Here is an 11429-nt window from a genome sequence, read left to right as displayed (position 1 = left end):
TTTGGATATGTAAGCTTTTTTGTCATGTATATATTTGTAGTCTACAATTGACAAGGATAAATTTGCCCAGCTAGCTCAAGCATGAGACTGTTTATGAGAGAGGAGGAGGAGAGAGGAATCACAAGACTCCAACAAGGAAATTTCAACAATGCAATTATTGGATCACTGTCCACAATATGGGTTCCACCACAATGATCTTGTTCTTTTGAAAAGGAATTTTGATTTTGTAGGAGCACTCACACAAGTGTCCTTGAGTCCTTCTCTCTAAATTTTTCTTTTTTATTCCCCCCAGCCTTTTTTTTTTGTCTTTTGTTTTTGCATAATAGGCCCATTTCCTGTTTCAAAAAGTGACTCAACTCTTGAAAAAAAAACTAAATAGAAAAAAAGACAACAAAAATAAAAACAGGCTGCAGCTTCAAATTTTGCTCGAGTGGATTGAAGAAGCAGATCCCACGAGAGATAAGAAAAGGTGCTCTGACAATTCTATTTCTTCCCTTGGCATTAGGCCTTTCCATGGGACATAATTTGTGAGTCAAGCTTCCTCAAAAAGGCTACTTGTTTTTTTTTTTTTTTTGTTGTCCTGGTTCAAAAGAGGCCTAAAGTAGGAAGAATGTCGAAAACAAGACTCGAAATCGCTTTGTAAATGCATGGGTAAATGCTCTATCTCGGTGAAGTTATAAGTCCCGCAAAGTAGAAAAAGTATAAAAGCTTTTACCTTTACCATCCTCCATTTTACAAACCTAAATCTAAATTACATCAAAATCTTGCAGTTTGTTTTTGGGGAAAAATCAATAACATGCTTTGATATGCAGTTTGGGTCTGATTTTCTTTTTGGGTGAACATTGGTATTATATGATAATGACGGCCCATAAGATAGCCCACCAGGCCAAGTGACGAGCTAAGCCCACAACAAAATTCACACATCAAAGCGCGATTTTCGCACCGCAAACCGCAGCTCAAAACGCAGCAGAGCAGAGGAGAGGAGAAGACGAACGAAAAAACGGAGGATGCCTGAAGAGAAGCAACCGGCGACGACGAAATGCGATCGGCTGCAAAGCGCATTGATGGATTGCCACAGGCGGATCGGGCCGGGTCTGGCTCGCGAGGCGGCGTGCCGGCATTTGAACCGGGGTCTGGCGGAGTGCCTGGTGTCGGTGGCGTGCCCGGAGGAGTGGGAAGCGGTTCGGAGCCTGTGCGGTAGTGGAGGAACGGGTCTGAAGCGGTCGCAGTGCCAAGAGGCTCAGCTCTCGCTCTCAGTCTGCCTCTCCTCTCACCAACACCAACTCAACAACCCAAATGCAGAATAGAAGATATATACATATTTTTTTACTTTTTATTTTGTTAATAATTAGGATGCATAATACAAAAATGTAATTTTGATGGATGAAGCTTTTATTTTATTTTGTGATTGGTTTATTGGATTAAGCTCACACAGTATATCAAAGTTTTTGTTAATAAAAAAAATTATATAACACAACGTTTTGAATAAACAAGGTTACAAGTAAATGTTCATTGCCTTATAATAATCAAGTCGTTAAATGAATTTCTATTTGGCCTAAATTTTGCAGAAATGATTTTTGAATGATTTCGGATTATGAAATCACACCGTGGAGTAGGCAACAACAAAAGATTAATGCCATATTAACTTCCTAACCGATTAGCGCTTTCGCGTAAAATCTGATAATGCACTCCTTAGATTGGCAATCAAGAGTTTAACATAATGGCACAAGACAGATGGTCTGACAAACGAGCTTTACAAATAGAATTAAAACACACAACCTCAGCACACAAATGAAAATGATATCTGTATGTAGTTTATACAAAACTTAGGTAGAAAACCTGTCTCTGTCGTGAGGAGAAGAAAAGTCGATATCTGGTCCGCTGGGAATTATGCCAAATGGATTGATGGAGGGATGGCTTCCATAATAGTGTCGTTTTATGTGATCCATGTTGACGGTGCTGCTCATCCCAGGAACTTGGAAAATTTCTTTGGTGTAGTTGAACAAATTTGGGTACTCTCGTAGTAATTTCTTGTTGCACTTGAAATGCACTGCATAAACCTGTAATCAATAACAAAAACAACATAAAAAAATGAATTGTTTAGACAGTGGAACCATGTGATGTGACAGAAGTTTCGTGCTAAAAAATGCCTAACCGAAAAAACAAGATGTTAGCTAAGCAAAAATATCACATTACGGAATCTTGACAAAATAAAATACAACCTATAAGTGAGTGGTTCCATTATTAATAAGAAATCACAATGAGCTAAAGAAAATCCCAATCCAAGGGAAAAGAAAAGTTTTTGAAGAATGAAGAAGTAATATCCTATTGAAAAATCTGATATGCTTTGGATTTGGTTAGAACAGAATCTTGCATTTCTAGCATGTTCTTGGTTCTCTTCAAACAGAACAATCATATTAGACTGAAAACAATTAAAGTGGCAAATTTTCTGACAGGTATAAATTCTTGCTTGAGGGGAAATATCAGTACCTCATCAAATCTTATAATAGTGACAAACAACCGAATATCTGCTTCAGACAATGTGTTCCCACACAAGTATCGTTGCTTGCTCAGTATCTCCTCGCATTTGTCTAAAGCTTCGTACAATTGTTTCACAGCCTGAAGAAAAAAATATCAACCAACGTGTTTGATGAGGCACAGATAGTCCTTAAAGAGAACATAAACACCAGAACTTCCATAGTCAAAACTAATCAGAGCATGCAAAATATACCTCGTCATAAGGCTCTTGCTTCCTTGCAAACCCACATTTATAGACGCCATTATTTATCTTGTTATATATCCATTCATTAGTCTGATCAATTTGGGATTGCAAGTGAGGAGGATACAAGTCCAAAGCTGCGTTTTCTGCTATATCGTTGAATTCGGTATTGAACATGCGAATAATCTCTGCACTCTCGTTACTGACAATTGTTTTGAGTCGTTTATCCCATAGAACCTACCAAAGCGAAAAGGTCAGTCATTTGGTTTAACAAAAGCAAAAGGAAAAGAAAGATAAAACATGAAAAGGCCACTTAATATGAGTGAACATACTGGAACTGTGTACTTTCCGGTATAGTTGGTGCTTGCAAGCTCATAAAGTTCTCTAATATTTTTTGCTCCATTCAAAGGGTCAGGTTCAGCTCCTGCTAGCTCTGTATCAGAAGCAGGAAAAACCCACCCCATATGCTCATCACTTTCTTTTGTTCTTTCCCATATGGGCTTGACTGACTGAGCAAAACAACAAACACACAAGGTCAGTTTGGCTCTTACAAGGTGAATCTAATATGTGTAACAACTTAATAGAGTTACCGTAAAGCTGATGGCTTTCTCAAGTCCTTTAATTTTCAAGTATGCAAGGCACCTGGAAGCCCAAGGGCAAGCATATGATATATACAGATGATATCTTCCAGGTTCTGCTGGAAACTGCGAATTTGGGTCCCGTGAAATGAAGTTACGGAATACAGAAGCAGTTCTCACAAATGCACCAGATAGTGAGGTCTCATCTAAAGCAGATCGAGCCATTTGATAGTCTGCTGAAGAATCAACACATGCAACAATTAGTTTCATTCCCTAATTATATATGACCTCAAGGATATTTCATCCAATGGTTCTAGGAGACTAAAAAAGTACAAAATATTTCCACCCTTTGTGTATATTTCATCCAATACTGAACAAACAGGGGATCCAATTCCCAATCAAAGGCCGCTTGAATGGATTGAAAGGAAATCTATTTAATGAAATTTATAACATTTTCTTCTATTCAGCTAGAACTAAGTATAACTAGAAAATCAAATCTTGATTAGAAATTTAGAACTGAAAGGAAATTTTCAAGCTGACTGATGGACCGTTGGATGAGACTTAAGCCAGGCTCTGTTTTCTGGGTAGTTAACTGATAATCTATTTAACCATTCTTAATTTCTTACCCACTGGATTATTGTTTTTGAAAATTCTCCAACCAACCCAATTCATTGTTTTCCACTGGACAGATAGTTCAACAATTCACAATAACTAAATGAATCAAATTAAGAAAAGCACCAGACAAACAATTATAACAATTGAAATCCAGCTGAAGCAAAAGCAAAACAATAACAAAATGAAAATTTTCAAACGAAATTCAGTAGCTTTCTTGCCATCCAGAATTGGAACAATGAGGAACAGCGAAAACTAACAAAAATAAGTTTACCTTCAAGGGGATCTGAGGGAGAGACTGGGGGAAGAGAGTAAAGGAGATGTAGTTGTGGAGGTCCGACCCAGGTATACAAATACTCTTTTATTCTTCCTTCTTTTTTTCTTTTTAAATATTGAAAGTGGTACGAATAGTCTAAGGAGAAAAAGATAATCAATTACTTGACCAAAAAAAAAAAAAAAAAAGATAATCAATTACGTCATTTTGACACTCATCCTGTTCTTTTTGTTTGTAAATGGTAGGATCACACGTGCATTGCACGTGGGCCTCTGCCGCATGCGGAATTCCTTCAAGCAATTTGATTACAAGGGATATAGAGTAAAAAGAAAATATAACCCTTCTCCAACTTAACTCATCAAGAGATATCCAACAAGATTGCATGGCAGAAATATCCCCCCACTTCAATTACAGTTGGAATATCAACTGTTCTGAAATTGCAGTTTTGAGTTACAACAAAGCTCCTCAAAGCACAAAAAGAATCACTGGCTTAGCATGCTGGATGCTCTCCAATGAAAGGGACATAAAGACTCGAGAGCCCTTTTGAAGACAGTCATGGCACCTGCTGCACAAGTTCAAGACCAGCAAATTATGTGAGCCATTTTTCAGTATATTTCAGCTGCTAGCCAATTCCTTTAGAGATCCTCTCAGTCAAATCCGAAACAAGAGCATACTTGTTGCTCTCATAGCATGCAGTCTTAAACGCCGCCAATGTCACACGATCCACATTCTGATCCTTGTCCACTAATTTATGAAAGAACAATGCCGCGATGCCCACTTTCTTCTCGCTACAAAGCTTCCTCACCAATGTATTCACTGTGCGGATCCAGAGCTTCTTCTCTAGCCTTTCCAATAAAACCATAGCAGCTGCAGAGTCATCTTTTTTGCAGTACTTGTAAGCCAATGTCAACCTAGTAACTTCACAGGGCGACAGCCCTTTGTCCATCATGGTATCATATAACCTACGAGCCTCTTCCAATTTCTCCTCCTTGCAGAGCCCGCTTATTAGAGCACCATACGTAAAACTATCTGGGGCACAACCATGGTCACCCATCCTATGGAAAAACTTGACGGCCAAGGCAATATTTTCATCCCGACAGTAGCCGCATATCATTGAAGTATAGGTTTCCTTGGTGGGAATCAAGCCAAGCCTTACAGATAACTCAAAAAATTTCTCGCTTTCTTTCATTTTCTTTTGCCTACAGAAGGCAGCAATCAAAGTGGTATATGAATGCATATCAGGCTGCAAACCAACCTTGAGAATCTTGTTAAAAAACACCAGGGCCTCGTTAATATCACCCCTTTTGCAGTGCTCAGATATGAAAATGGTAAACGTGACCCTATCAGCTTCCACTCCTCGGCGAAAGCCCTTCTTAATCAATTTATATGCCTCTTGAACCCTCCCCTTTTTACAGAGGCTGTCAAAAACTGCATTGTATGTACAGATATTAGGAGCGAATCCTTCTTTTCCCATTATATCCATCAATTCATATGCTCTATCAAAATTCCCAGCTTTGCAATGCCCAGAAACGAGAGTAGTATACGTATTGGTGTTAGGAACTAATCCTTGTTCTTGCATTCTGCTCAATAACATCTCTGCACGGTTCATTTTGTCTTCTTCGCAATATCCACGGATCATGGCAGTATATGTATGTACATTTGGCTTGTAATTATCGCTCCGGACAAGCTTAAGAAACAGCCTGAATGCCCTTTCAGTCCAACCTTTCTTGCAGAGCCCATCAATCAAAGCTGTATGTGTATACACATTAGGCTTCCAACCTTTCCTAACCATTTCCTCCAACATTTCAAATGCTTGTTTAATGCTGCCCCTCTGGCACAACCCATGAATCAAAGATGTGAAATTAATCAAATTTGGCTTCACACCCATCCGAATCATCTTATCAAAGCACCAAGACGCTCGACTTACAAGACCCTTTTCGCAAAACAGACTTATAATCAAAGTAAACGTAGCATTATCCAAAACAAAGCCTCTCTCAAGCATCTTACTCAACCACCTATCCACCTCCAAAACTCTGCTGTTCCTACAATACCCAACAACCATAGACTTATAGCTCAAAAAATCAGGCGACACCCCTCTCACGCACATTTCCTCAAACAAATTCTCTGCATACTCAACCAAACCCAAGTCACAGGCGATTCCAAGAACACAATTCAACGTCCGAGTACTCAACATAAGGCCTTGGTTTTGCATCTCAAAGACCATGTCGGCAGCCTCCTTCAACCTCTCAATCTCAGCAAAATTCCTCACCATGCAATGAACCACTTCATGGGCTCTCTCCAAATTACCATTCCCAAATAACGACATTGCACAAAATATATAAAGCCGCATAAAATACCGAAACTTGGGAAACCCAATTGCCCAATAGAAGAAACTCAAGGCCACCATGGAACCAGCCTCTTCAGCCAGTGAAGCAACAACAGAAATAGCCTGTTCATGGGTCAAAGAATCAGCATTTAAGTCGACGTTTAGCTTGGGAGGTGATGATCTCAGATGGGTTTGTGGGGAATAGGACTGACATACCAATGCACAGATTGTTCTGACAAGAGACTGAGATTGGGAAGAGCTGGAGGTGGAGGTGGTGGTGGCGATGGTAGTTGTGGAGTATGGGTCACCATAGTGAGTGTAGGAAGAGAGTGTTCTGAGAGAGAAGAGGGTGTAGAAGAGAGAAATGGGGTTTGAAGTAGGCGACAATAGCTTCTGTTGGAGTTCATGAGTTCTTCTGAGAATTCGAAGAGAAACCATGAAAGTAAAAGAGGCTCACAGAGGCTTCTCAGTCAGTTCGACTGGTCTCCACTGTATCGTACCTTGGCTTCAAGAACTTTCTTTTTCCGATTTATAATTGGTTTGAATGTTTTAGAGTAAAATGGGCCGGCCCAGGCCAAATTATGAATATAGGGCTTTTTTCGTTTCTTGGGTTACAGAATCTGCAGCACATAAGGGGTTTTGGTAGCACGTTTTATGAACATATTTCTAGCAATTAAACTTTCTTTTATTTTATGGCTGCAATTGATTGTTAGGATTTTATGAATCTCATGTTATTAGTGTAGTATTGTTTACCATTCACCGTGTTTAGATCAGATTAATTACTCTAAATGGTTATATAATATGAAATGGTTATATAATATGAAATTTACATTTAATAAGTTGAACGCATTGCGTCGGACACTAATACATATCACATATCACATGACATCGTGTAAAACACTAGAGCTCCCATGTTTTTATTCATTTGAGGTCAATATATATTTTTGAAATTAGAGTTAAGTTATTGCTCCTACCTTAGAGTTAGAGTCAGTGCTTGGCCAGGTGGCAACTAGAGTATTGATCTAAGTTAAAGATAAAATATCCATTTGACTAATTTGCGAGAGATATTGAATCCTAATTTAATTTGGCACAGTTGGTTCAGCTTATTTTGCATGTGAGCTTCGAAAATCTGCAAGGTACACTGCACCTTTCATTAACAATTTGCTGAACTGATAGGATTAATTTAGAAGAAATTAAGATCTTCCAAGATCCTTATAACCACCATTTCTAGAGATACTGATACAGACAAAAAAAATAAAAAATAACTCAGCACAAGTCCATTGTAATGATTCTCTTTGGTTGCACTACAATCCTCTGTGATGCCCTTTCAAATCATTTCAACCTTCTATTCCAATAGGCCATTGAAAAAGTGTTGAGGCATGATCTGAGCAACCAGTCGATGCCTCTAACTGCGGTAACTGAAAAAAGCATTGGCCATTTGACACTCAATTGGAAGACCTTTATGATGATTAGGTAACAGCAAGCCAGCAACACAGAGTTCCTTCTTTTAAGCTTTGCCTTTAAAAATCCAATCCATCCCTATTTTCATGGGCTGATGAGAGTTGAATATGTGCTCATCAAATCCATCACATGGGAACCCGCCATCTTTACTTGATTGCAAGATATTTTTTACTATGAAGGAAAAAACTATACAAGAACCAACAGTGACATGAACTTTTGATATTTTGAGAGGTCATGTCAAATTGTCAATCCACTTATAAATTAATGAATACAAACCTTTGCTTTGGTCCACATCTTTCTTTACCATCAGTTCAAGTTACCTTTTCTATGAGGTCTAGTTAAGTGGAAGCGGACTTTAACTTGTAGACTAATGATCTCAAGTTCGAACTCTTATAACACTTTAGTAGTGTGTGTATGTGTGAAAAATCCATGTCTCCTCAATATCGCTTGGATAGATATATTGTTTTCTAGTTCCACATGTTGCCACTTGACTCTTCCACCATGGAATTTTTTGGAGAAAATTGGCCAAGCAACACTATGTAATGCATTTGATTTGATGCATCAACAATTTAAGTAATGCCAAAATACATAGATTTAGTCAATGATCTTGAAAAGCAATGGGGTGTAGTCCAAAAGGGGGAAAAGGCATCACATGCTTGCTTTTACCACAGGGCACACCCATCATTTACTTTTTAACACTTGGTTTTGATCCTGATCATTTTTCTTCTTTTTCTTTTTCTTCTTCTTCTTCTTCTTCTTTCTTGTAAGGACCTTTAATCCTAATCACAGGTTGGTGAGTGTTTTAGCTTTTAATAAAGGGGATATTTTACAATATCACAACTATGTTTAGGGCAAACCGTGTGGGACTCTTCTTTCAGGATGATTGGCCATGCATGAAAATCTTGAATAGTTTAAACATAAGAAAATGTTATTTGGGAGGTTTATTCTTCAAATAATATGATTAATCATTGATGGTAGCACAATTATTTTAGTCATTGGAAGTTAATCTGATTGTTTACTATCAGAGTAGTAAGTTTATGAGCAGAAAACATAATATATATAGCATCCGCACAATAATAACATCCGAAAGTCTACACATGAGAATATATATCTCCAAATATATATAATGTTTGCACAGTAATAACATCTGACAGCCTACATAAGAGAATATATATATATCTCCAACTGCTGAAGTATAAGTTGAGTATTAAAATGAGTTGAAGTTTGACAATAACCAAAATTTTCGGCATACGGATTATTATATCACATGGAAGAACAATAAACTAGCATTTCATTAGTATCTAGGCATTTAAAACTTGAGCAATTCAAGAGAGGTGGCAGAGGAAAAGAAAGAGAGAGAGAAAAGAATCATAAACTAAATAAAAACTTGTGCCATAACTGTTTTGGGGATAAAGAAACAGTTACTTGTATGATCCCAATCTCCTACCCTAAGAGTAGGATGGAACAATTAGACATTGAAAGGTTGGTTAGCATAATACCTTTATTATAATATGATGATAATAAGAATATTAAAGAGTTCTGTTTTTAATAAAAGAAACAGAAAAAAAGAAAGGGGGAAACACAACATAGTTATCATTAAAAAGTAGACAAGGACTTGAAATTATCATGTAAACATGCAAACCACTGCTCTCACCACAAGCAAATTATAAAGAAGAATCTCACCCACCCCATTTACTTCCATTGGTTTCTCTCTATAAGAAGCTCCCTCTGTCTGTCACCACCCACAAACACACAAGAGCATTCAAAAAGAAAAACAAGATGCAAAAGCTGCATTGCAATTTCTTCTTTCTTTCTTGCTTTGTTTTCTCTGCTACTCTGGCTCATTCATGGAGCCAAAACAGGGAATTCAACCAGGCCATGAACTATGAGGGGTCTTCTGATCTGGTGGACCTTCAGTACCACATGGGTCCTGTCCTTACTTCTCCCATCAACCTTTACATAATTTGGTATGGCAAATGGAACCCAACACAACAATCCACAATTAGAGATTTCATCTATTCTCTTTCTTCTCCTGCCCCTTACCCTTCTGTTGCTGATTGGTGGAGCACTGTGAGGCTCTACACTGATCAAACTGGATCAAACATCACCAGAAGCATTGCTCTCTCTGGAGAGTTCTATGACTCTGCCTACTCCCATGGCAACTATCTCAGCCGTTTATCAATGCAATCCATCATAAAACATGCTGTCACTTCACCATATCCAAGAGCTTTACCTCTCAATCCTCACAATGGCCTCTACTTAGTTCTGTCCTCTCCTGATGTTAGAGTTCAAGATTTCTGCAGGGCAGTTTGTGGTTTTCATTACTTCACATTTCCAACCATTGTTGGTGTCACTGTTCCTTATGCTTGGGTTGGTAATAGTGGCACTCAGTGTCCAGGGGTGTGTGCTTACCCTTTTGCCTGGCCTAAGTATTCAGGCAAGCCACCGCCAAGCACAAATGGTGGCAACAACATTATGCGTGCACCGAATGGAGATGCCGGTGCTGACGGGATGATCAGCGTAATAGCTCATGAGCTAGCAGAGGTTTCAAGTAACCCACTTGTGAATGCATGGTATGCAGGTGATGACCCAACTGCACCAACGGAAATTGCAGATTTGTGTATGGGTGTTTATGGGAGTGGTGGAGGTGGAGGGTATGTTGGTGTAGTGTCAAAGGACAAATGGGGAAATGGGTTTAATGTGAATGGGGCGAAAGGAAGGAAGTTCTTGGTGCAATGGGTATGGAGCCCTGTGAAAAGAAGATGCTTTGGTCCCAATGCCATGGACTAGGAACACTGTGCTTAACTAATCAATGCTTAGGCATAATTGTTTATGATCTCTTTCCACCACCTCCTTGCTCTTTATTTTTCTAAAGAGAAAAGGCAGAGAGTGCCAGTTAGAGGAAGGAGAAACATGTAATCAAATGAATCAAGGTTGGGCCCATGTAATGTTAAAGGGATTGGAATTGCTTGATTTGTTGGGAATTAATGCGGTTTTCATGGAGACTAAAGGGCTTTTATTATGCTTTGTTTGTTCAATCTATAGCTACTTTTTTCTGTGTGCATTATTGTTGATGTTGTAGAATACAGTACCCATGTAAATGCAGGCAGTATTTAGCAATTGCAGCAGCATGAATAAATAAGTTTATGTACATTTCTGTAAAAGGGCTGTTTTTGGCTCATCTTTATCTATATCATGGTCAAGACTTTATGACACTCCCAAGAAGCCTCCGTTGATGATGGCTCCAGTTCCTGTTCCTTTGGAGAAACTTAACCTCCATAACTTCCCTGGTTCTAAGATTCCTAATTGGCTGTAAGGAAGCTCTATATCAGGGGTGGAAGCCTCTCAAATCTGTGTCACGGGAAGCAATGCAAATGGGTTGTGAAAATGGTGCGCTTGAAGTTGTTGGAAAAGTTGCAGATGGATTGAAGTTGTTTCCAGGCCTGACCTACTTGGAGA

At 38.7% G+C, this 11429-nt stretch overlaps 4 protein-coding genes across 5 annotated transcripts; 2 read left to right on the top strand and 2 right to left on the bottom strand.

Moving 5' to 3' along the window:
• The first annotated feature begins 860 nt into the window (after positions 1-860).
• Positions 861-1388, top strand: LOC110768481 (cytochrome C oxidase biogenesis Cmc1-like protein). The gene has a single exon (XM_021972228.2). The coding sequence runs from the start codon at positions 1008-1010 to the stop codon at positions 1305-1307; it is 300 nt and encodes a 99-aa protein (XP_021827920.2). The 5' UTR covers positions 861-1007; the 3' UTR covers positions 1308-1388.
• A 288-nt stretch (positions 1389-1676) lies between these two features.
• On the bottom strand, positions 1677-4339 carry LOC110768474 (uncharacterized). 2 transcript variants are annotated; one of them, XM_088251913.1, is made up of 6 exons: positions 4184-4339; positions 3310-3530; positions 3052-3228; positions 2732-2956; positions 2491-2619; positions 1677-2060 (listed from the first exon to the last, which is right to left on the bottom strand). In XM_088251913.1, the coding sequence occupies exons 2-6, from the start codon at positions 3520-3522 to the stop codon at positions 1827-1829; spliced, it is 978 nt and encodes a 325-aa protein (XP_088108039.1). In that variant the 5' UTR covers positions 3523-3530; positions 4184-4339; the 3' UTR covers positions 1677-1826. The 2 variants fall into 2 exon arrangements, with proteins under 2 accessions (XP_088108039.1, XP_088108040.1); XM_088251914.1 differs by having other exon boundaries at positions 3310-3533; positions 4184-4332.
• A 161-nt stretch (positions 4340-4500) lies between these two features.
• LOC110768457 (Pentatricopeptide repeat (PPR-like) superfamily protein) lies at positions 4501-7018 on the bottom strand. Its single transcript, XM_021972190.2, has one exon. It carries the CDS (start codon positions 6945-6947, stop codon positions 4806-4808), a length of 2142 nt encoding a protein of 713 aa, XP_021827882.2. The 5' UTR covers positions 6948-7018; the 3' UTR covers positions 4501-4805.
• Positions 7019-9651: 2633 nt separating this feature from the next.
• On the top strand, positions 9652-11134 carry EXL7 (EXORDIUM like 7). The gene has a single exon (XM_021972199.2). The coding sequence runs from the start codon at positions 9750-9752 to the stop codon at positions 10758-10760; it is 1011 nt and encodes a 336-aa protein (XP_021827891.1). The 5' UTR covers positions 9652-9749; the 3' UTR covers positions 10761-11134.
• Positions 11135-11429: the final 295 nt, after the last annotated feature.

Source organism: Prunus avium, chromosome 4, assembly GCF_965620075.1.
Source record: "Prunus avium chromosome 4, drPruAviu1.hap1.1, whole genome shotgun sequence".
NCBI lineage: Eukaryota > Viridiplantae > Streptophyta > Magnoliopsida > Rosales > Rosaceae > Prunus > Prunus avium.
The sequence above is the reverse complement of the archived record's forward strand: the minus strand, read 5'-3'. Positions and strand labels throughout refer to the sequence as shown.